The 27,091-nt window shown below is 36.5% G+C and overlaps 2 protein-coding genes across 2 annotated transcripts in view; one reads left to right on the top strand and one right to left on the bottom strand.

The window, feature by feature from the left end:
* The window catches only part of LOC139712133 (potassium channel subfamily T member 2-like), a 276,426-nt gene that overhangs the window by 163,416 nt on the left and 85,919 nt on the right, over positions 1 to 27,091 (bottom strand). The window lies entirely within an intron of this gene.
* Positions 6,503 to 14,195, top strand: LOC139712132 (uncharacterized). Its single transcript, XM_071623966.1, has 8 exons — positions 6,503 to 6,784; positions 7,859 to 7,927; positions 8,324 to 8,392; positions 8,780 to 8,848; positions 9,207 to 9,275; positions 10,157 to 10,225; positions 11,079 to 11,141; positions 12,135 to 14,195. The coding sequence occupies exons 1-8, from the start codon at positions 6,503 to 6,505 to the stop codon at positions 13,866 to 13,868; spliced, it is 2,424 nt and encodes an 807-aa protein (XP_071480067.1). The 3' UTR covers positions 13,869 to 14,195.

Raw genomic sequence — 27,091 nt, 5'->3', positions numbered from 1 at the left:
ACATCTCCCAAGGTCTTCACTCGTTGCACCCCTCCCCCCTCCACTCCCACGCCCTCATTCCACAAGCATCTACGCCTCATTGATTTCAAATCACCGCATCCCTGCATGGCATCATGCATTGACGCACAAAACAGCAGATGGGGCTTTAAGGAGCTTTGCAGTACAAGATTCATCGCCATGGTGACAAAGACAGACTAACTACAGCCAAGATCTGGACATACGGTCTCTGGAAATAGCTCTACTAGAGAGATCTGGCCACATTTTTAACAGCTGACCAAATTGCAGGTATCACCTGTTCCTGTTCTTTTTTTTTTCTTTGTTGTTGTTGTTGGGTTTTTTTCAACCCCTCCATCAGAAGCATCAATTAGCTCCCCCAAATCACTATGGCAACATATTTTAACAGCCATTCCTGCATCCTGCAACCATGACAACCAGACAAGGTAGTACATTGGCTAATCAACTTCAGTCCACCTCAAATGGATGGAGCTATAAACCCCTCTACAGCTGATGTCATGCACACACCTGAAATTATAATCACGAGGAAAGGTTGGGCAAATCATGACAGCCTTTCACAAAGGTAATTTACAAGCAACTCTTAAAGTTCAATGTGAATTCATCAGATGTTCCCACTACTAAACAATAGTTTTTAGGAAAAGAATGGTTTGGCAATGAGGGGATGGTTTGTTTTTGTTTTCTGTTCATTTGTTTGTTTTTATAGTGGCCTGTCATATGACATAAATATCACATTGATGCAAATCTGTGGTTAAGTTTCTATCTTTCCTTTTTGTTATTCTTCACTTTGGAAAAACTGAACCACTTTTAACCCATTGAGGACAAGCTGATTTTACTGTTACACACATTTCCAATAGACACCTGCCAGAGTATACTCGAGACTGGTCTTCAACGGGTTAAGCTTCCATCACAGTGACATAAATAGAATGATATTGCACCACCTGTGCAAGTGAGCAACAACAAAAGGAGCTCCTCTTTGAGAAGAACCTTACGAATTTGTTTAAAAAATAATAAATAGCTTTTGAGTTGAACATGTGGCATTTTCTGACATCTTGTCTGTTGTTGTTTTTTGTTGGTTTTTTTTTAGTATTTTGCAATATCCAAAGAATATGCACATGTAATAGGTTACCAGACTTGTTTCAGTTTGCAATTATAATCTCCCAGAATAAAGAATAGGTGGGATGATGAATAATTATACTTTTTTCAACAAATATTGCTGTCATTAATTTTCTCCTGGTCAATATCTCATGGGCCAATGTCTGTTTTATTTTGTTTTGTTTTGGGGGTATTTTTTTTTCAGCTTCATTAATGCAAGAAAACAGTGCAGTGACTCCGAAAATAGCACCAACACAAAGACCTTGAAATAAATGATGCATGAAACCAATGTAATGAGGATGATACTCAGTCATCACTGATCAATCAATTTTAAAAAAAAAGAAAAAAAAAAGATATATATTTATATATATATGTATATCAGGTTTATTTCCTAGTCCCACAACAGAGGAGCAATCAGATCACAGCCATTCACAACTTTTCAATGCATATAATAAAGTTGTGCTTACACAACACACCCTCCTTTTTTTAACAAGAATTATAACAATAAAAGCCACATTTTTTTTAATCAAATACGGCAAGCCAGCACTCTAAGAAGACATCAACATTCAAGTTAGAATGCATTAGATGCATGCCTTTAACCATGGATTTAACAGATCATACTGAATTTCAAGCAAATGTTGTCAACAGTTTCATATCTTCCTAAGAAAGCATGATTTTCATAGCAATGCTCATTATGACAAAGATGGAACTGTGCACTATACAAGTTGACACTGTTATTATTATTATTATCATTATTATTATTATTATTATTATTATTATTTATGTTATTATCATTATTATTTCTTTTTATTATTGTTGTTAGTATTATTATTATTTTTCATTATTGCTATTATAATTATTATTATTATTATTGTTATTATCATCATTATTATCATTATTATCATCATCATCATCATTATTATCATTATTATCATTATTATTAGACAACATTAACTTTTACTGTGCTGAATTGACTGCACAGCTAAAAGGAGACTTTTTTTCCTTTTCCTTTTTTTTAAGGGTGCATACAAAATGCTGGGGTTGATGACCGACAGAGATTCAGAGGTCTTGACATCTCATGGTTTATCCCTCCAACAAATATTATATATATATATATATATATATATATATTTCTTTTTTTTTCTTTTTTTTTAATCCATAACTCTCTTTCCCAAATTCGTCAGCCACTTCTGATGTTCGAAAAAAAAAAATGCATCAGTTATTATTTTGGGAGGGCTTAATTTTGACCTTTTTTTTTTGCTACTCAGGGTATATTTTGCTTTTGCAATGGCTATCGTATAGAGAGCAAAGGATTACTTTCTTATTTAGGGAATAGCTACAGAAGAATCCACAGCCTTCTGTAAGTGGCAAAACTCAAATATGATAATGGGGTCAATTCTTTATAAAAATCCATATCATAAACCTGTGAGTCATATCCCAGAGAAAAAAAAATAGAGAAAACTATCATTCTGGACAGCAAGTAATCTTTAATTCTAATAGCTAATCTGAGGTTCTGTTAGAGGAACAAGAAATTCTAACCCATTCTCCTGGCAAAGTTCTAATCGAAACTGAACTAGATTGGATTATCTCGCAGGCATTTCAGTGCTTTGATGGACAACTTCAATCCCTTTTTCCAACCAACTCGAACACTTGCTTAATCTCAGGGAAAAGACTGGGATGTGGAATGAATATTGCCTTGGAGCTTTATCATATGTGACGGTGCATCACAAAACCAACAAAAGGTCACACGCCATGTTTTTGCATGAGGACTCAAAAATACTTTGTACATTTTCAGTTTACGGTATTTTCTGAAAGAGCAATTCTTCTTCTCCATAAGTCTTAACTTTGGGATCATAAAATGAATGGGAAGTCATGTTCTTGCAGATTTTCTGGAACACCTTCTTTGCAGAAGGGTGTTTAGGTATGTCTCAAAGGCTTCGTTTTATTTCTTAGAAAGCCTTTTCATACTCTTTGCTTTCAACTGTAATAACATTTAAAAAGTTAATGCTGCCTTTTTGAAAGTTAGTATTGGCCATGAATGGAATGTGCTAATAGAGTGCCATATCTGCTGATGCCTTGTCTATAGATGACAGACAATGATCTGGTACTTTCCTCTCCAGCAATTTAAGTCACAGAATCTTTAAGAAAAAGTGCCAAACTTTCTGGAAAACCTTATCTGCAAGGAATCTAAAATAAAAGTACAGCAAATATGATAACAATCATATATCACTGATACACAAATTTGCTGCGACAGGGACTAAGCACCGAAATAACTTGTGCTGGCATAGAGAATATCCAAAAAAACCATAATGTTGCTTGAGAAGCATGTGTAGACATACAGAAAAAAAGTGTAATACCACTTGTTCATTCAATATCTACAACTTCTCTGGCACCTCCACAGTCCCTTTTTTACTTTGTTTTGTCGTGTGTGTGTGTGTTTGTGTTTAGTAATGCTGTAACATACACATATTTCTTTCTATGCACACAAACCTCTTGCTACAGTTGCAATGGAAAAGGACAGAAAGACAAGACTGCCAGTAAACATACCAAGATTGTGTAACAAAGCCTTCATGAGGATTAGCTATCTTTTCAGTGTACAACAAATAGTGAAACAGCATCTCAATTTATGTCACACAAAGCAATTGTCTGACTTTTCAGAAGCTCAGATATGAGTCAAGCTTTGTTTTGTAATTCATATCTATCACAAACCTATTATAGAGAGCTAGGAGTGATTTTCCTTTCTGACATCCGATACTGATTCAATATATCGTCGCTTGCCCGGAAGAAGGGAACGAGCACCGAATTTCATCAAAATATTCAATTTTTTAATTTTAACAGAAAATGATAGGGAATGTAAAGAAGTTTTATGAGATGTTACTCAAAATCTCAAAATGAACGTCATTATGACGTAATCAATGAATTGTAGAAGGAAACGAGCTCCCAAAGCCGAAAAGTCTTCCCGGTAAAAGGGAACGAATGCATACGCGCCGTTTTCCCGGTCAACGATAATCGCAGACGTTTCCCTGCAAAACGGCACGAATGCGAGTATTGGCAACAGTTTTAGTCTGCTGTGTTGAGAAAGAACTGGTAAGTTTACCGATAAAAGTTACTCAAGAAGGAATTAAACAATTTGTGTCAGTCGGTCTAGATATCTCTTTCCCAAATTTGCACGAGTCTCTGTAATAAGTAATAAATAATGCCACAAGTTTTCTCTACAAAACATAATTTACACGGTATTTCGATCACTGCGAACTACGCTTAGTCCCAAACGCAATATTTTGTGTAGTGCAGTGCAACGTGTTGTGTAAATAATAAACTTTTAAGTTTTATAAAGGGTGATGGAAATTGAACAGGTTAACTTCTAATTCTGAACGCGCAATCACAGCTGCTACTTCTGCTAGATTCTAGACTCATAGTACTAGGAATATGCCTGTCCTCAAGATTCACGATTTGATAAAGAAAAGCATTCCAATAGTCGATAGAAATACAAAAGTCAATAGAATACGAAATCCACACACACCCACAGTGCAATATCAATGCTGTGAAACACTGTACATGTACAAAGTGTATGACACGAGAGATTTTTGTCACAATTTTTTTTTAAAATGTAAACATTTTTATTGTTTAATTTTACATTTTTGAGTACAAGGTCACAAAACTGTTACCAAACAGAGATTTAGTACTTGTATCATTCAAATATTAGTTTTGATTACAAAAATAGTTTAATAAAATGAGAAATTATTTTAGATGCACATTTCAGCTGTCAAGATGCAAGTTTGGTCCTACAGTTTTTCTATGGGTTGCATGTATGTGGTCAGTATATAGCTTGTTATAACTCAACACATATGTAGTAGGTGTGACGAAATCAAAGTCTCGATTTTGATTAGCCTAACTTTAAGACTCACTTCTAGTCGTAAGCCTAAGTCTTAGTTATATCCGCCGGGCCCTGTACGAATTTGTGAATCACTTGGATTTCGACTTCTTGTGGTAATCAGTCACCTGTCAACAAATAACGGCGAATATATCTCCGTAGCCGAACAAAACATTGGACTGGTCGGCCACTGATCAAAATGTCCGTTTGGCATTTCTACTCGCCGTACGGGCCCCGGAGTGGATCTGTGACTTAGTCTTAGGCATTACTCTTGGATCTGACATTACTCGCGTAAGTACTGGACGTAAGTGCGCGTACTGTCTGGACTAGTGTGGATTAGGAGTTGCAGTTGCTTGCCGTCGATCTATCTGATAGATGTCTAAACTAAAGTGAGTCCTTCATTCTCTGAAGTCTTGATCAACGTCAAACAAACAACATGCCAAGGTCTAACTTTAGGTTTAAAATCGGTTTACTCTAGAAATAAAAATATTTAAACTGCGCTTACCCAAACTCTGCAGGCGTATTAAACGCACTTAGGCTTAGATCTAATTAAGTTGGATAATCATAAGATCTCGATCAATTTTAGGTCCACAATAATACTCGATGGATAAGAAATACAAAGAAACAAAAACAAATTAAAGTAAAAAAAATGCTCCAGATCTTTATAATGATTTAGTGACTGTCCAGTCTAGTACTGTTACAGTTTATCTAATAATCTTTAAATGCCGATTTACGCCTTCATTTAATTAGATTAAAATTTGTAGTTGACTGCTCTGACTGAAATGAAAATAGAAATTTAAAACGTGGAAACATTTCTCAGGCTTAATAAGTAGGATTAAATGCAATGAATCGATCGAAGATGGCCCATGGCCATATTTTCAAATTCAAGATCTTACAATTCGTTCAGACTACACTTGTATTTGATCGGATTAAAATTCAAATGTGCTCTTCAGCCCTTGTCGTCAACTTCCGGCATTTCAAATGAAAAAAAAAAAATTATCAACGCTTTTGACTCAAATTTAATTTTTAAATTGAAATTTCTAAGTCTATATCAAAGTTTACAGATGAATGTCATTGTCTGGTATGGTAAATTGAGCTTCAAGTTCTTGGGCTCCACAAATATAAAACACTTTCAAAATAGGCTTTGGCTGATAGACCAGACATAGTACCATTAACTTCTGGTGAATTAAATTGACCTTTACTTAGAAGTCTTAAGTAGTTAATGATGAATAATGATTATTAATTGCCTCATATGCCAATGTTGCTCTATATAGGATCACAGTCTTTCTCTAAGGTCCCAGCTATTTTTTAATACTACATTAGATCTAAAGAGTTTTATGAACTATTTTATACATATATATGCAATAATTTTATGTCCATATAAATGATGAAATATTTCATAAAACTCTTTAGATCTATAAATTGATTAATTAAGTATTCAAAGAAAGATGGGAAAGTAGAGAAAGATTCATATTGATTAAGAGTAAAGATTCCTTTTGTGTTTATTTTGTTAATGATAGATCAATGGACCCAGAAGATCTCATCCTTGTGCAGTGGAAAAGAGATGGCAAAGAAAATACAGTTGCAGTGAAGGACATCATTTGCCCCGATGGACCGCCGCACCCAGGATCCACAATTATCATGGAGTGGAAGACTAGTAAAAAAAAAACTGAAATATGGGAAGGCACAGTCCTCCATGTTCCAGAGGAAAAGGATGAAGGAGAAGAAGAGGAAAGTATGATGGTGGATTCAGAGAGTTCAGAGGAAGAAGATGATAACATTCCGCTTGCCAGATTTTCTGCACAAGTAAGTTCAATTCAAACATAAAATTAATATATTTTTTTTAAAAACCGTGAGTACAGTGGTGAGCAAGTTATGGTAACTGAAGTACACATATCTTATCACAATTGGCTGACAAAATTGGCATACTCACAAAATAGGCATCAAAATGTAATATCTTGTATACAGTAGTTATGATAACTCTTCAAAAATTGGAAGAATGGCATTGGGAGGGATTGATCCATTGCCTCATCACTGTTTTGATTTGTTTTATTCATGTATTTCCATAATTAGCACTTCTACCAACTACATGTAGGCCTACAACTTCTCGGTAGTCTACAGCAGATGCAATTAGCTAATAAATGGCCACTCAAACACTTCATTCTGGGTTTGTGTGTAATTCATGATTTGTGTAATTCGTGATTTAAAGGTACAGGATTCCATCATTATCATGACTTTATTGGAACTTTGCAGTATTGTGAAAGAAATACTGATAGAGAACTGTCATACAAATGATGTAAGCTGGTAATAAGGATATCACTAAATCACTTATAAGAAATAAAGGTTAATTAGAATTTTGTCATGATGTCACATCAAATTCAGAGTAAAGAAAAACAAAAGAAAATCCCTTTTTTTTTGCAGCTTCTTGATCTGTAAAATACTGGTGGCTGAAAATTCTTTTTAAAGCATTGTTCTAAGATCAGCAGTTATCTGAAGAATTTCTTGTGTATATTTGCAGTCACTTGAAATGGGCTACTACTATTAAAATTCAATAATTATGATTTAAAACATGTTACTACATAAAGTTAAATAATGGAATTTGTTTTTAGATCCAGTTGTGTTTGTGTACTTGATTTCTCATTATGAAATTATGTTGTGTTAGGAAACATCTGCAATTTCCAGTTACATTTTATTGCTCTCTTACTTAGCCCATCAAATGTCAGAAGTAATCTGCCTTAGAATACTAATTTTTTACACTTAAAACTATGAATGGAAAAAAAGGAATTGACCAGAATTCTTAATCATTAGATTTATTAAGCTCTATTGTCATTTTTATATCTTTTCTAAATTATGTTTTTTCTTTCTACCTCACATGCATAGGTACCTTCATCAACCAGAAATGATGGGAATTCTTCAGAATCAAGTAAAGAAAATGCACTCCAGTCTGAGGTAAATGCTTGTAATTCATGATGTATTAAATGGCAGTCACAATTAACCAAGAACGTTTAAATGTGAGTAGCATTTGTAAGATTTGCAAAGCAATGGACTAGAATATTTCAACAACAACAAAAAAAAATACTCATAAAACAACCATTGGATATTCTTTGATATACTATTAAACTATTTATCAGGCCTAATGGTTGAGTGTTTACATTGAATGTTACATTCTAATATCCTCTTAGATACCCCATCGAATGTCAGAAGTAATCTGCCGTATAATGTATCTGTAACACTTACAACAGCAAATGAAGAAAAAAAGTGATTCACAAGATTTCTGAATTATTATATTTGATTAGCTGTATTGTGAATTTTAGATCTTTTTCACATGCATTCTTCCCTGAACAGGCACCGTCATCAACTGCAAATGATCAGAACTCTTCAAAACCAAGTCAAGAAAAGACTCTCCAGTCTAGGGTAAATACTTGTTATTTGTTATAAAGGCAGAAATCCACCTCAATGCCATGATTATCCAAAAATAATAAAATTTAGGTTGCATTTGTGAAATTTACAAGGTTTAGGTACAGTAATAGTAGGTTTTGAGAAATATCCATAGAACAGCTGTTAGACATTGTTCACTGTACTATACTATAAAGCTTTTGTATCAGGCCTACTGCTGGTGTGTTTACATCGAATGTCAAAAGAAATCTACCTTATGTCGTTGATCTTTAACACAAGTTTGCAACACTGAATGAAACAAAAAAAAAAGGTTATTCACCAGATTTCTGAATTATTAGTTTTGAGTAGCTTTGTTGTCATTTTGATATCTTTTCTAGATGTATTTCCTTTCCATAATACTTGTAGGCACCTTCATCAGCTGCAAATGATCAGAGTTCTTCAAAACCAAGTCAAGAAAAGACTCTACAGTCTGAGGTAAATGCTTATTATTTATTGTAAAGGCAGGAGATTCACCTCAATGCCATAATCAACCAAAAACATTAAAATGTAAGTTGCAATCGTGAAATTTATAAGGTATAGGTTTTGGTAGATTTGGAATTTAAATATCCATATCCAAATGTTCGCTGTACTATTAAGTCTTTGTACCAAACCTAGTGCTGGAGTGTTTACATCAAATGTCAGAAATAATCACCTTATGATTTTTGATCTTCAACACAAGATTAAGACAGTGAATGACAAAAAAATGTAATTTACCATATTTCCAAATGATTAGTTTTGAGTAGTTTTGTTGTCATTTCGATATAATTTATCAGTTACCTTCTTTCCATAATAGGCATCGTCATCAACTGCAAATGATCAGGATTCTTCAAAACCAAGTCCAGAAAAGACTCTCCACTCTGAGGTAAATAGTTGTTATTTATGATTTAAAAGCAGGAGATCAAAGTTGCAAATATCCACCTCAATGTCATTAACCAGGAACATTAAAATGTAGGTTCATAAGAGATTGGACTAGATATTTAACAAATATATCTATTAAACAGCCATTAGACATGGTGGCCCGTATTCTCGAAGGAAAACCGTGGTTTAAACCACGATTTATGCAAATTTCATGGTATACCGGAGCGCCACTGCTATAACACACTCTGGCGCGTACATTTAGGTTCAATCATCCCGATGATTAGCGCTCATGTGTTGGCAAAGGACGCAAATTCCACCCTTGTTGCCATGGTTTAGACCACGGTTTATGTAAATTGACGCATAATGAATTTACATAAACCGTGGTCTAAACCATGGCAACAAGCGTGAACTTCGCGCCCTTTGCCAACACATGCGCTTATCATCGGGATGATTGGACCTTAGTGTACGCACCAGAGCGTGTTATAGCAGTGGTGCTCCGGTGTACCATGAAATTTGCATAAACCATGGTTTAAACCACGGTTTTCCTTCGAGAATACGGGCCGGTGTGCTAATCTATAGTCTTTGCATCAGGCCTTGTGATTGAGTGTTTAATCAAATGTCAGAAGTACTTTGCCTTGTAACGTTGATCTTTAGTGAATGAAAAAAATATTCATCTACCAGGGGAGCATATCATGAAACTTGCTCGTCACCGACAGTTGTTATAAGCTACTGAAATCCTTGCATCTGATTGGCTAAGAGCACATTAATAAGTGAAATCACTGACAAAAACACTGGATGAAATGCCCACCAGATTGCTAAATTATTAGATTTGAATAGCTGTATTTTAATTTGATGTCCATGTACATAAATTCTTTTCCATAATAGGCACCTGCATCTACTGAAAATGATGGGAATTCTTTAGATCCAAGTCAAGAAAAGACACTCCAGTCTGAGGTAAATACCGTGTACTTGTAATTTATGATTTAAAGACGAGAGATCTCACTTGCAAATATTTCCAATATACACCTCAATGTCGTAATTAACCAAGAACATTGAAACGTCTGTTACCTTGTGATATTTACAAGGCATCAGGCTAGTAAAGTTTGAAAAATATCCGTGAAACAGCCAGTAGACATTGTTTGCTGTTTTAAAGATTCTTTGTATGAGGCTTAGTGCTGGCATGTTTACATTATATTGGCCTTGAGGTGCCAGAATACTGTTCTGGTCATGTGGTCATATTTTGTCTTGCTTCAGTAACAAAGTCACATTGAAAATTCTACTCTGGCCAAATTTGTGACAAAATGTAAATGCAAAAATATATAAATATGCATAAAACTGTTTTGTTACATAGTCTATCAGACCAGAGATGCACCCCCTAGGCCTACTATAAAAAAGGGAATTGAACAGTCTTGAATCTCACACTGAGTTTCCAAACCCTTTCCTTTCACATTTTCTTTTATTATGTAAGCATCTCCCACCAAATAAGCCAACACAGTAATCTATGGAGGTGATATTTTAGGTGTTCACTTTTTTGAAGCACTAAATGAAAACAAGGAAGCATAATTTTTTTCACAGATTCATTTTACACCCCATTACACATTCTGATAGCATGTAGGACCATGCAGCTCCAATTTCTTAAATGTGGAAAATGTTAAATTATGGCTTTAAAAGTTTTGCTGTACCTGAATGAAGTTTTGAATTCTAAGTTTATGTTTGTGTCAATTGTATACCATTTGATTGATTGACACTCAACTGGTTAACAATCCTTACTATAATATTCATTCATATGTACATATTTTTAATGCAGCCAATACCGGTATGCGGCCTGTCAAGTACTCGTGTTGGTGAGGACATTCCAAGACTCTCTGAGGTAAAGTTTGTTCATTCTGTTCAGGCATTTGACTAAACGTAGGTCATAGGATCTTACAGATATCTGGTTAACATCTGCAATTAAAAGTTTTGGGCAAATCAAAGCTCTTAAGGTAAAGATCGCAAAAGAGTAATAGAAAGCACCAGATTTCTATCTGGTCTGTCCGTGATTTTGCACATTTCATGGATTATCATGCAGATTGATTACCATGGTAACCAAATTCGGGATACTGCCAATAAACTTAGTGGAACCCTTTACAATAAAACATAAACCAATTCATCACATATCATCCTTTCTTTATGACAGACCTTCAAACTTTGAAAATTTTCAGATTGTCCGTGACAAACTGATCACACTCTTATTTGCTCCCCCCCCCCCCTGCGTGACACATCATATGCAGTTATTCCTCCTTGATAGGTAAAACTATACTGACTTCCAAACTTAAATGATGTCCCCAGGCTTCAGATCAAAGAGTTCATTATGGCTCATTTGTTTGGCCTCACGTTATGACTTGGGCACACCATGATACGTATGCCCAGCTAAATTGGGTGATAACCAGCCACCTTGCGCATTTGGTGCTCTGTTGCTCTGTATCCAAGAAACCTATGGCCTGTAACCTCATGTGAGACCTGACAACATACAACGGGGCAACCGAAAGCAGACTTGGTTTTGTTCTCCCCCCCCCCCCCCCCCCCCCCAAGCAATCTCTATAGATGGTTACATATGTTACTGTCTCCTGAGCCTGGTGAAGATGAATAAGGCAGGAACCAACTTCACAAGACCCTCTGTTACCTTGAACCAGAGAAAAAAAGGACATCACTGTTTGTCTGGGTATAGAATGTAAGATTACAATATTATGGTAATTTATGCTTGTAATTATAAAAAAAAAAAAAATAGGTGGTTATATCACTTCCCCTCCCCCCCCCCCCCTCCACCACACACACATGCATATTGTATCATTAATAAATTTCTCATATGTTTGTTATTTCACAGAATGGGAAAGCAAGAAAAAAGACTGCAGATCCGACCAGGTGGAAGCAACACATGCGCAAAGAGCGAAGGAGCCATGGGCTCCCATACAAGGCCAGAGATGGGAAACAGCACCAAGCACGCTGTGTAGGCCCTCCATGCGGAGCTTCTTGTAAAGTTAAGTGTAGTACTAAGATCTCAGTAGATGTAAGGGAGGAGCTGTTTAACAGCTATTGGGAGTGTGGCTCTTACGAGAGGCAAAGAGATTTTATCTGTCAGCATGTAAAGCCAACAAATGTTACAGGTGGAAAAATCCCTCGCAATAAGTACTTCCTTCCTACCACCAATGGGCTGCAAAAAGTATGTCAGAAATTTTTCCTGAGTACCTTTGACATCAAGGCTAAGACGGTGTACTACACCTTAAAAAAGAAAGCTGGTCTTTCCTTCTCCAAAAAAGACCAAAGGGGCAAACAGTCACCTAAAAACAAGACCCCAGAAGAGGCATTAGATGAAATTCGCTCTCATATCAAGAGTTTCAAGGTCATTGATTCCCATTATTGCAGATCTTCCAGCTCCCGCCAGTATCTTCCTACAGAGCTGAGTATCTCAAAAATGTACAATATGTACAAAGAATCATCAACAAACCCACAATCAAGTAAGATCTATCGAAAAGTGTTTAACAACGAGTTTAACCTGGGTTTCTTTGTTCCGAAGAAAGATGAGTGCAAAAGTTGCACAAGGTATGACAATGCCACCCTGGAGGAAAGAGAAGATCTGCAAGAAGAGCACCAGCAGCACTTGCACAACAAGCAGAGGGCGAGAGACGAGAAAGAGCGGGACAAAGCCAGGGCCCAGGCATGTCAAAGTAGTGCTTCATTTACCTTTGATTTGCAACAGGTCCTGAGTTGTCCATCTGCTTTGACATCTGTACTCTACTACAAACGTAAATTATCATCATATAATCTTACGTTCTATAACCAGGCAAACAGTGATGTACTTTGTTTTCTCTGGAGTGAGGTTCAAGGTAACAGAGGGTCTTGTGAAGTTGGTTCCTGCCTTATTCATCTTCTCCAGGCTCTGCCAGACACAGTAACGCATGTAACCCTCTACAGCGATTGCTGTGGGGGGCAAAACAGAAACAAGTTTGTTTCGGCTGCTCTGATGTATGTTGTTCGGACTTCACACATCAAGGTCATTGATCAGAAGTATCTTGAGAGCGGGCATACGCAAATGGAATGCGATTCAGTTCATAGTGCGATAGAGCGTACAAAACGCAAAGTGGCAGTGTATCACCCAAATCAATGGTCCACAGTTGTCACCATGTCCCGCCAAAAGAAGCCCTATGAGGTTAAACAAATGAGCCATGAAGAGTTCTTTGATCTGAAAGGACTGGCCTCTGAAATCCTCCCGAACACACAGAGAGATGTGGAAGGGAACAAAGTGCAGTGGATGAAACTGAAACACTTGAGGTATGAGAAGGCATCTCCCTTGACCATCAAGTTTCGCTACAGCTTTGACGACGACTTCAGTGAACTCAAGGTTTCTGCCTCTTGTCGCAGAATGAAGGTACCCAAACTTGAGATGTTGTACAAGGACATGTTGAAGATCAGCTCAGCAAAGAAGTCAGATCTCATCAACCTCTGTGACACCCTGGTTATTCCTCGTGTATACCATTCCTTTTACAGAGATCTTCCTGCACATGCTGCTGGCTCACAGGTTGAAGACAATGAGAGCTATGTGGAGCATGCTGAAGAATAGCTCTTCATGATCTTCAGTTTGCTGTAGTGCAAGTCTTCAATGGTATTCAGGTTTGCCGGAGAGCAAGTCTTCAATGATATTCACGTTTGATGGAGAGTAAGTCTTCAATGATTTTCAGGTTTGTTAGAGAGCAAGTCTTCAATGATATTCAGGTTTGCTGGAGAGTAAGTCTTCAATGATATTCAGGTTTGCTGGAGAGCAAGTCTTCAATGATATTCAGGTTTGCTGGAGAGCAAGTCTTCAATGATATTCAGGTTTGCCGGAGAGCAAGTCTTCAATGATATTCACGTTTGATGGAGAGTAAGTCTTCAATGATTTTCAGGTTTGTTAGAGAGCAAGTCTTCAATGATATTCAGGTTTGCTGGAGAGTAAGTCTTCAATGATTTCCAGGTTTGCTGGAGAGTGAGTCTTCAATGATTTTCAGGTTTGCTGGAGAGTAAGTCTTCAATTATATTCAGGTTTGCTGGAGAGCAAGTCTTCAATAATATTCATGTTTGCTGTAGTGCAAGTCTTCAATGATTTTCAGGTTTGATGGAGAGTAAGTATTCAATAATATTCAGTTTTGCTGGAGAGCAAGTCTTCAATGATTTTCAGGTTTGCTGGAGAGTGAGTCTTCAATGATATTCAGGTTTGCTGGAGAGCAAGTTTTCAATGATATTCAGGTTTGCTGTAGTGCAAGTCTTCAATGATTTTCAGGTTTGCTGGAGAGCAAGTTTTCTATGATATTCAGGTTTGCTGTAGTGCAAGTCTTCAATTATTTTTCAGGTTTGCTGGAGAGTAAGTCTTCAATGATATTCAGGTTTGCTGGAGAGTGAGTCTTCAATGATATTCGGGTTTGCTGGAGAGCAAGTTTTCTATGATATTCAGGTTTGCTGGATAGTAAATCTTCAATGATTTTCAGGTTTGCTGTAGTGTAAGTCTACAGTGATATTCAGGTTTGCTGGAGAGCAAGTCTTCAGTGATATTGAGGTTTGCTGGAGAGTGAGTTTTCAATGATTTGCATGTTTGCTGTAGTGTAAGTCTACAATGATATTCAGGTTTGCTGGAGAGCAAGTCTTCAGTGATATTGAGGTTTGCTGGAGAGTGAGTTTTCAATGATTTGTAGGTTTGATGGAGAGTATGTCTTCAATGAAATTCAGGTTTGCTGGAGAGTAAGTCTTCAATGATATTCAGGCTTGCTGGAGAGTGAGTCTTCAGTGTTTTTCAGATTTCCTGGAGAGTGAGTCTTCAATGTTTTACAGGTTTGCTGGAGAGTGAGTCTTCAATGTTTTACAGGTTTGCTGGAGAGCGAGTCTTCAATTATATTCAGGTTTGCTGGAGAGTAAGTCTTCAATGTTTTGTAAGTTTGCTGAAGAGCAAGTCTTCAATGATTTTCAGGATTGCTGAAGAGTAAAATTTCAGTGATATTCACGTTTGCTGAAGACTAGCTGTTCTATTATTTTCAAGTTTGCTAAAGAGTTAGTCTTTAGTGATGTTCGTGTTTGCATAAGTGTACAAGAATGTCTCCAATGATTTTCAGATGCGCTGAAAAACTAATCTTCAATGTGTGTAGTTGAAGAGAAAATCTTAAATGTTTATCAGATACAATGTATACTGAGAGTATGCCTCCAATAATTTTTTGTTGTGCAGTGGTACATTAAAACTTTAACTTTTTAACGAGTTAAACCAAGGGCTTTTCATCTTAAAGATTTATTTCGGCTGCTCTGATGTATATTGTTCGGACTTCACGCATCAGTATCATCGATCAGAAGTATCTTGAGAGTGGGCATTTGCTCATGGAATGCAATTCAGTTCTTAGTGTATGAAACACAATGTGGCTGTTGCTAAAGCTAATTTCAACATTTGACATGTGTTGCACTCAGGATTGGGAAAAATCATGATTTTCCTGAAAAGAATTAATTAATAAATTAAAATTAATCATTTCTTTAATTTTGAGTTTAGATATAATTTTCTTGTAATGATAATCTACTGTTTATTATTCAAATGATAGTATGACTCAAACTTGAAGCTGTTAACTGGATTGTAAAGTCTGCAAAGTAATTTCTTTGGTCTAATGGGTTTAATTGTGAATGACTGAAATGATGATTGTCATGAAATATACATATTTACCTACTGGTTTTCACTGGAATGAGATGCTCTTTTCCAGGATTGGCTTCCTTAGTGATATATATATATGTATATAATTATTTATACTAAACACAGTTGTTTTTAATTCACTAGAATATAATTAAACCTCCTAGACAGTGATGCTGAAACTGTTACTGTTGTATCTTAACTGAAAAAAAAAATCTCTAAAAAAAGTTAGATATTGGAAAAAAAAAAAGCTTGGAGAACATTTTGTAGAAATGATACGACTCAATTTGGTAGGACTGCAGCTCTGTTGACTAAAATAAATTGTAACCACTTGATTCCTGACACACTAGAAATGGAAATTTAGAACTCTTATGGTGTTTTAGGGACATAATTTATTTTATAAAACTGTCTATTTTAGGTACATGAGGAAAGAAAGAGATGATTATATACCCATATAATTTATCATGAAACAATGCTGATGGATTTTAGGAGCTTATATTGAGGTGATGAATATCAAAGATGAAATGTGTACTTTTCATTTAGAAATGTGATCATATTTTGAAGACCATACATATATATTTCTGGAGAATGTTGCATAAATGCCGAAAGAAATGCAGACTCTAGATATCGGGATAATAGTTACATGAGTAGATCTATTTAAGGCATTCATTTTGGTTACACTGATGTTGCTGTATTTAATGAATAATTTATGAATTGTCTAATTGCTATTGATGAATTTATTTATTACTGTTGTGAATGAAATTCTCTCCATTTTATTTATTTTCAAATAAATATACTATCATACCTTATAACAAGGAACAACGCAATATCTATTTCCTACTGTCTCAGAGAAGAGCAAGATGTGAGCAGGAATTGTGTGTCTGTGTCTATTTCATTTGATAAGGCTGAAAGGAAATACAGTAGATGAAAGTGAGTGAGAGGTTGAAAGGGGGGGGGGGGAGATTTATGTTTTGCATATTTCCATTCTCCCTGTACTATTCCTTGTCTGATGAAGTGAGGGTATGGTTGAAGGTCATTAGAAGTAGAAGATAAACGATGAATATTTCATTTACGTGTATGCTCTCTAATTTGGTTTTTTTTTTTGTTTTTTATACGTTCTAGATAGGAAGTGTTACAGGCCTCGCCAGCTCTCCAGGCAAGAAAAAAAAAGAAAAAAGAATGTAAGAAAGAAAACACACACACACACACACACACACACACACACAAAATAAAAACAACTAATGTACAGGGGTTCACCCCATCCTAGATTGGAAAACAAAATACAAGGAAGAAAACTATTCCCAATTTACAAGAAAAAATAAACCGAAGTTTAATGGTAATTATAGACAGAATCTGTATGCATCCCACCCCAAATTAAAAGTCAATACGGATGTCTCGATTAAGTAGGATGTATAACTATAAGTACATTTACTCAACCCCAAAATACAAGGCGATAAGGCTCTGTCGATTAATAATATCACGGCTTCACACATGTTGGGAGGTCATTATTACAATTAATGCGAAGCTGACCAAAATTTTCAGCTCCATGGGAAAAAAATAGATGCTGGATATACTCTACATTTAAATTCATTAAAAAAATTACTTAAAAACTGAAACAAAAAATAAAATGTAGGCTCTAGCCATAGCTAAAAGTCACAATTTTAAGAACAAGAAGATTTAGTTCCCATTGGAATACAGAATATAGAGGGTGGTCCCATGGCATGAGTCCGCTTTCACGTCAATTATTTGTCACCGTGCTGCATTTCCATACCCGAACGCTGAGAGCCAAAGTTTGGGAACGTGGCTTAAGCCTTTGAATATAAATTTAGAACTCTGATCCTGCCCCAACCTCAGGTCATGGACCATGAACCCTGGGCCTGGCAGCAAGACACATCACGGTAAATAAGGGGGGCGGGGGAACTTGTTGATTTTGCGTTATAGGCCTATTATGTTTCCTAAGTGAAAACCAAAAGAAAAAAACATAGGCCTATTTCATATTGTATCTTAAGGCTCAAGTTAAACCGTAACCTAGACCCCGATCTGTCGAGATCTGGACAATAATTATAGCCTACTAGTAGGCCTACTCTAGTACTTCTAGACTCTACTACTAAGACTCTAATAAGTTAGCCTAAAATAAAGTACTAAAGTAGACTAGGCTAGGCCTAGGACCCTAGACTAGAATGACAGGCTTTACTTAGCCCAGGCCCGAGTTATTACAGTACACGGTTGACCTGCTGCATTTCCCAGATCTAGCTGTATTTCGCCTTGCCTGCTGTGATATGAAATTTTCAATAGCTTAGCCCGCATTTTGTTTTGGGTCCTCAGATGAATTTTTATTAATCGACCACAGAAAAATGCATACGTGGGTACACAGTGAGCAGTATGTCGTACCGACTCGCGCATTCCACAGAAACCTGTACAAACACATGAATCGTGTCCTTCTACTGGTAACATTGCGCGCGTGTACGCGTCCCGGTAAAAGGGAACGAGTCACTCAGCTCAGCTCCGTTTCCTTTTACTGGGAACACCGCCCGCAAGTTGTGTGCTCGGAAAAAGGGAACGAACGGACATGAGGTAAAATCATAAGCAATATCATAAAATTTGTAGATTATTCATTATAGCCACTTTAGCTAGTACCAAATTGGAATATTATCTGTTCACTTGTGAATTTTCAGCAGTATTGATATTCAAATATCAAAGATATAGTCAATTGAAACTTTAAATTGCGATTTTCTCGAAATCTATTTTTACGCGTATTCGCGCGCTCGTTCCCTTCTTCCGGGCAAGCGACGATATAAAAGCTATGCTTTTGTGGGGGGGGGGGGGGGGGGGTTTCCCGATGGGTACAACATCAATTGACTTCTGAACAGACCCAGAATTTCTTTTCATTTTAGCTTCCAACAACAGGAAATTTTTTCAAGGACAATGGGCCAGCATAAGAGGAAAAAAGAAACAAAAACAAGTAAACAAGTAATCAATTCCTCTCAAACAAATCAATGGCATCTGGGGAAATCCCTTGGGAAAGACAAGAGTCACTTCTAAGATTTTCTTTTCTTTTTTTTCAAGTGAGCTTGTGCTGTAAGGAGCTTTTTTTTTTCTTTCTTCTGTTAACATTGTAATTGTACACTGACTAGCATCATCCTTGACAGAAGTCTGTTGCTATGGCAACTGGATGGGAAGAGGACAATTAGATGGATAAGAGGCGCACATGGTACAAGTGAGATGTATTGTATTAAACTTCAGGGTTGAGTATATTGTAAAAAATTTATACAGTGATTATCAAACAGTGGGATATTTCTCAAATACCATTTAGCTGTCATGGGAATATGGAGGTTGTTATTCTCTTAAGACAGTCTAGCCTGGCAGTTTAGAGATAGCAAAGTTTTGCTATAGAAAATGGTTGAGCAAAATATGGCAGAGTTTTGTAAACAAAAAGAAGAAGAAAAAATGCAAACAAGGAAATTATAACAAGGACAGGTTGTTTCAGGCAACCAGTTCCATTTCTGAAGATCCCCTTGGGTTGGGGCAGGGAAAGGGGTGGTAAAGGGAAAGAACCTTTCCAAGCTGAAATGGATCACAAAAGAGGCCATTCTACTCGGCATTCTGGGCAGGCGAATCTATCATATGCTCACATCATTAACCAATAGGGTGGATTCCTGGGCATCCCACACTAAGTATCCCACAATGACACCATGAAAATAGCACTCACATTAACTCTTTATGTGCCATGGTAGAAATCCCCTGTGTGCCACATTATTCAGGAAACACCAACGTTGTCATGCTTTGGGAAAATATTCTGTTTTTCAAATCCATGTAACTTTTATAGATTTCTGTTTAGCTGTACACATAGTGTGCAAAGTTGGAGATAAAATGCCAAGCTTTGTTTGATGTAAATTGTATGTCAAATCTGTTATTGCTTTTCTTTGAAATGACCAGGAACTACGTTATTGTAATAAGGCATGACTTTTGCACGCAAAACAGTGACAGAAACTTAGACTTTACACACAAATTCATTAGGGAACACCACTTGCTAGTCAATCACCACATAAAATGCAAGTTATATGTGAGAGGAACGAAATTACGAGAAACATTTTCACTGTAGTGTGGCATTTGGCAATTTATTGATCGGTTTGGGTGGGTTTGTGCATTTCAGCAGAATATGCGAAGTTGGCACGCCGTCTACTGAGTCGGGCGTGTGAACGTGGCACATAAAGAGTTAAAATCTTTGAAGGCTTCCGTGGTGGTAAAACATTGGGTGGTAGAAGGCTTAACGGTGCACCACATATTCTTTCTAGGGTATGTGTTTGGCCCTGAAAAGGGCCTACCCAGTTCCCATTCATTCTCGGGTATGTGGTGCACCATTATGCCTTCTACCACCCAACACTCACATTAATTGAGCTGGGTTGCCGACATATTCATTTTTTTACCTGACCACGGCATGGAAAATGTTGCTGAGTTTTCTCTTGTTTTTCTTCTTCTTCTTTTTCTGAATGTCAGCAAGTCTGTTTTGTGAAACAGCACAAAGATGAGAATGCTGAAAACACTGCCCTTGTCTAGTCTTTGGGAGCTTTTTATTTTTCAATCAATGATAGAGTAGTCTATACAATTTCAAATATAACACAGCGGAGTGAATTTAAACATTTTTGCAAGGAGGAAGTCCACCCTGACAATTATTGGTTTTCTGTGAATAGAAGCAGAAAAGTTACAAGAATGGAAAAGTGAACGTTTGAGCAAATTCTGATCAAAACCTAGAGAGCTATGATTTTTTTTTTTGAAGAATGATCAATCAAGCACATATTGGCAACTACATGATGTAGCACATGAGCTTGCCTTCAATTTGCCCAGTGCAAAAATTCCATTAAATCTTTCTAATTTTTTTATTGATACTGAAATAATTTTCTTTTTTTTGCATGAATGTGATGAATACAAAAACATATACCATAATTGTATTGAGGCTGCATATAAAACTAGAAACTTGTTTGATGAGAAAATGACAATTTCTTATTTCATAGTAAATAGCAAAGTGAAGATGGCCGAGTGTGTGACATCAAAGAATTGCCAATTTATGTTTGACTAATCACTCCTTCATCAGAATTTGCTCAAACTTTCACTGTTCTGTTCCTCTGTATTTTGCTTCTATTCATACAAACTGATGCACAAGTTGGAAACTCCCTTTAACTAATAGAGTCCTAGGAACAATGCATTTATGGTTTTGTGCTATTTCTGTTTACAGTATTCTTTTTTTTACTAAACTCATGTTGTTTTTGTTCTTAAAGGAATAACAAAACAAATGATAATTTTGTTCAAATATAATTGTTTTGGATGCAGAATTTTAAAGAAATTTACTTGATTGCTTAGTTTATTGACTTATAATCACTAGTAAAGCAATTAAAGAGATTCTCATTTTCCCCTAAAAACAGCAAATTTCTTGTATTGGAATTGATAACTGATTGAAATGAATATTTTAATACTATCAAAAGTGTTCAATGGCTCCCTGTTTCAACACTAATCTATCCCTGGACAAAGAGGGCGCTCTCTCAAAAAAAGGAGTCACAGAACTACACCAAAGATGTCGTTGTATACTACATTGGTCACTCTCTTCACATGATTCTTTTTCAGACATCTCTCTTACTATATCTCCATCTCCCCTGAGCTAATTATTACTTCCACTTGTATTCAGGACTGCCTCGGAACTAACAAAGGTCACTTTTCTTGTCAGGACTGGTACCAATGGAAAATGTTTCACCTACAGAGGGCACTCTTAACAAAACATCACAAAAGATGTGACTGCCTGGCTTCAAGTACACACAAAAAGTCACAGATAAGGATTCTCTGTAATGGACCAAAGTAGTAATTTGGGTTGACTGACTCAAAGTTTTGAAGACTGTCTTTTATACCTTAGAGAGTCAGCATCTCTTTTTAAACTTCAGTTAAAATTTGGTGGCTTAAAACAAACCCCAAATCAAGGTATTAGCTAGCCCCAGTGGCCCTAATAAATCCTCATCTTCTCCCTTTTCTATGAAACTGCACCTCCTAACCCCCTCTTATTTCATTTGCTTTTTGAATGGGATAAATTTTCTTATTTTGACAAGAGGTATATCATTTTAACGTTTAGAGCTTACTCTTTTAACCCATTGAGGATGATTTAATTTTGCTACAACATGCATTTCCCATAGACGCTTGCCAGAGTATACTCGGGACTCGTCCTCGACGGGTTAGCTATGTAGAAAAATGACAATTTATTTTGGTCTACTTTTTGAAGGCTTTGAGCCTGGTGGGAGCATTATCATCTCTGTGCAGTTCAGCAGTATATTTGCTGTCACTCTCTTTTCAATTAATCTGTTTGATTTCTGCTGGAACAGATCAAACCACAACTTTCCTCAGGATAAACATGTACCTTGCATACTATTACTGATAATTAGTAATAGTAGAGTATTTTCTTTCCTTCTGCTATTTTGTCCTGATTGCCTCACATTATATAAAATCCACAGGAAAATTTAACCTGAAAGAGAACCACCATGACAAGTCTGCCATTTTAGAATGTTAGCTCAGTGACATATGCAGCAAGTGTTTGATACATTGAATGCATGATTTGAGACATTATGCATGTCAATGTCCAACTGAATCTAAATCTGGTAGAAGTTATATGAATAGTCAGTTGACCAGATTTTTTAAATGATTCTTATCACAAAAGGAAAAAATGGTGATAGAGTATTATGTCTAGAAAAATATATCAATGAAAGGAATAATGGCACTTCCATATTCCCTTCAACCGGTTGCTCAATTGAAGAAAAAAATATATAATGATTTACCACCAAGAGGTTAGCTGCAACACAAATGTCAATTCATTGATAATAGTTCCTTTATGGCAAGCAGGCATATTCCACTATTTTTGTGTCTGAAAAGTGTACTGTTTTTTTCTTATAACTGACTAATTGAAATGGAAAACCATTAAAGTTAAGAGCTTATTTAGTTAATTTTAAGCTTAAAATACTATCGGCGTACATGTACATGCAGACACTATTCAAAATTGGACAACTATGATCTTTGCAAATATCCTCAATTGTTGGGTATGCACCAATACACTACATGAAATTGAATTTCACACACACACACACACACACACACACACACACACACACACACACACGTCAGGAGTTACAGGTTGAAATGAAAGAAGAACAAAATTCCAGTATCACCAGGAGACTATACAATTTGATTTATTGGGATGATTTCTTATTGTATACACATCAAGAAAGTCATACATTAAAGCTTGCATTTCCTTAAATGTGAGCTAGGATTTCATGGAAATTAACCTTTTCAAATTCAGTCAGTCATGCAGTTTTTCTCATTAACGTCTTATATTACTTTTTGTGATAGTCAAATACTATCTTTTGAAACTTACTTCAAGTTAATCATTTCATGGAAACAGCACTCTTCAAAGGCAGCCAAAGTCATGCCTCTTTCTCGTTATTCATTTTTTTTTCTCTCTCTCTCTTCTTTCTCTCCCTCTCTTCCCATGTCCCAGTCGAGTACCATTTTTAATCAAGACTATCAATTTTCTACACTCAAGCAAAAGACAATATTCAAGAAACAACGGCGATACTTTATCCAATACAAAACCTGCCTCTCGGCGGATTAGCAAGTGAAAACTTTTTTGGCTTTGTGATTTCCCTCTCTCGCTCCTTCCGTGGGCAGGATTGAGGGGTCATATTACACTCATTTTCTTAGACTTTGTTTACTAATGTAATGATAGCATCCTAGATAGAAAAAAAGAAAAGAAAATCCAGCACCTTGAGAGTCATCCGAGGTGAATGAATTTAAATTTCATTGTCTATCTCCAATAACAATAACGCCATGAAGAATTGCTCCGGGCTCACACTGCTGCCACAGTAAAAACAAAATGGACTGGGGAAAAACACGTCACAATCAACCCAGTCTATCAGCACTGCATTTTCATTTTGTAAAATCCTCTTGGGGATCGGCGCTTAATGTGACAAAAATATCCCACGGACTCATATTCCCTGCAATAATCCCCTGGGTAATGGCAGCAATGGAGGAAAACATTGTGTGAATGATAGCGGGATATGGAGTGGATAAAAAAATATCTGAGAAATAATAAAAATGATTGAAATAAAGAGATATCAACAGTTGACCAAAACACCATACAATTATCAAGAATAAAAGTTTTTAGAAAGCATCTGCATACTCCATAGGCAAATATGATATGATAATATCAGACTGAAAGTAGGCGACTTTAAAGGTTAATCATTTAATAAACTGTCGGAGATGGCAATGCAAAAATGATACACACACAAAAAAGACATGAACAGGACATTCTGTTTTCCTGAGAGTTCTTATTATTATGAACATGTTTTTTTATTTAGAATTATGCAGCAAAATATGGTGATTTGACGAAGACAATCCCTGGGGCTGCAGTTAAATAAAAATACTGCTGTGCAATAGAAAAACATTTGAAACAGAGAAATTGCACTCACTGCACATGAGTCTTAACACATTTGATATTGTGTGACCAACACTCTATTCATAAAGCTGGAAACAAAATACAACAGATGAGGGTCTAAAACATTGACTCTTCTAGGTTCAAAATGGATTTGCTTCTTTCCTCTTGCACAAACAAAATATTTTGTTTAAGTTGCATTTCTGTAGTAAATACTTGGGCATTCCCCTTAGACTGTGTTGCTCACCAGGTCCTAAGATTTTACCCATCCTCAATGGGCAAAAGTATCACAAAGTTGACGAATAATAGGATACACTAACAATCTCCATGCTTCTGAATTTATTTCCCACCCACGCAGGACAGTGATATGACGAGAAATAAATCGGTGCTCTCAAAAAAATGTGCGCACATCAAAGCTTTTGCAGTGACTGCCTGATTGCGACCATTAACTATGCACAGCCCATCAGTCCGGTGTGAGTCAGGTGGTAATTTGGGCTCCGCGGCACAATGGGGGCATCATTACGGGCCCACTTTCCCTCCGACTTCGGTGTGAGACGAGCATGAATTAATCAGAAATGTTACACCCCCTGGGATTCCCTAGCTCCTTCTAGTCACACTTTCCCACGGCATATGCAGGCAGCTCATGAATGGAAATTTACTGATAATTTCCAGAAAGTTCTGCAGAACTCTTTTTTGTAATGTAATTTTAATGGATATTCTAGCCTGTCAGCAACTTGCTCACAGAAATCAGTTGAGTAGAAGTCTGTAGTTTTCATCATGGCTCAATGAAACTGAAACCAGCATTTCATTAACGTCTGAGCAGTTTTGAAATGCCGTGGAAACAAAAAATATTGCCATTCCTTACTTTTCTGTCACAGTAAAGAAAAAAAATTGCATGTTGCATGGATTATGATTATAAACATGAAATATGATTGTGGATTACCTTAATGGGACAAATAACATTTCACAGTCAATCATAATTGCACTTACCCTGCTTTCCACGTTTTTTTTTTTGTTTGGTTTATTTTGTTTTTGTTGTTGGGTTTTTTTTTGTCTTGGAATACATAACTATAAGCAATTACATCATTTTATTCTAATTCTATTGCACACATGAATGTGGAAGTCTGAGACTACATTCATTAACTATGATAAAAGAAAACAAACTAGCCACCTGCTTCAAATAAAGATTTCCATCATTGCACATAATATGTTTTGCTTTTAAAGAAATGAGGGGAAAAAATCAAACTTACAATTCACCTACCAGTATCGGCACCCGCATCTCATTCAAACAGAGAGAAAAGGTGGAGAAAGATATTTCCATCTGATCGAACATGACAAGCCAATATCACGGACATTACGCACCAGGTCAGTCCAACCGATACTCCGAGATTAAAATCCCCGCAAGTGGATGAACTCACCACTCGGTTCACGTCCAGTCAGGCATTGCCTCATATATCTGCAAATCCTGCGCATTTGCAGGCATCATGCCTGCATGCATGCGTGAAGTATTGTGGGAGGCGCTATCACCCGCAGCACAAAGTCTCTGTTGAACGCGACACTGCGTTGACCACAGAGAAAAGAGCGGGTTGATCTCTATACAGATTTGCCCAGAAGGAAGACAGCGAGGGCGTCTTTATTGAAGGGTAAACTCACCAGCATTAAGAATAAAGTGTGCCATTTTATACATCTATGTATATGGCATGAAAACTGACAATAAACTAGAAGCAATGTGTACCCCATTCCCCACTAGACTGCAAAATTTTCATGAGATGCAGACTTTGTACTGGCCGGGCCATCAAGTTCCTATGGACATTGTTTTAAGATCATAACATTTACAGCTAACTACAAATAAAAGCAATAAAGACCCACAGGTGGTACTTGTCTTGATAACATATCATGACCATGCGTCTCAAAATCAAGAAAAAGTTGCACTCCCCAATTTCACCTGAGGTCTCAAAATAAAGGGAAATTGGTGAGCCTTGACATTTTTTTTTATTTTTTTTTTTTTTGGGGGGGGGGGGAAGAGGGGGTAGTTTCTTAAAGAGCAGCTCTTTTCCTACATAGTCATTAATTTTGGGATCATAAAAGGAATAGGAAGTCACATTTTTGTCGTTCTTCTAGAACACCTTTTTTTGTGTAGAATTGTGACTTGGCATGTCTCACAGGATCCATTTCATTTCTTAGAAACCATTTACCTGCTCTTCATTTTAAACTCTAATAACTTCTGAAAATACAATGCTACTGCTTCGAGTATTTGCATTGGCCATGAATGGAATGTCTTAAAGAGTGTGCAAAATTTCAACTTGTAATAATCTGATGATTTCTTCATTATGGTGCCCTTGAGGTTTACATCCTGTTTTTGTTCCATTCATTGCACAGAGCACAGCTTGGTGACATCAAGTACTTGAACAGACCTTAAACTTCAAAGCCTCTTTTCTCAGGCAAACACTTTCCCATAGTGTACACTTTCTCTCCATGATCTAGATAGGTTAGGAAAATCCACTCATATTCAGCGGGGTGCTACATAACTTTATTTATCCACTTGCCCAGTCGGGCAAACAGGTTTCCAAATTTGCTGCAAAGTACTTGCCTGAATATGAATTTGACTTGCCCAAAAAAGATCCCAAAATATAAGGAAATCATATAAAACTAGAAATGTCGCTATGGCGACTGGTATGCCTCCGCCATA

Source organism: Diadema antillarum, unplaced genomic scaffold (genome assembly GCF_040938485.1).
Source record: "Diadema antillarum isolate AM-2024a unplaced genomic scaffold, OU_Dant_1.0 seq00001761_RagTag, whole genome shotgun sequence".
Classification (NCBI taxonomy): domain Eukaryota; kingdom Metazoa; phylum Echinodermata; class Echinoidea; order Diadematoida; family Diadematidae; genus Diadema; species Diadema antillarum.
Note: the sequence above shows the minus strand (reverse complement) of the source record. Positions and strands in the feature narration are given on the sequence as shown.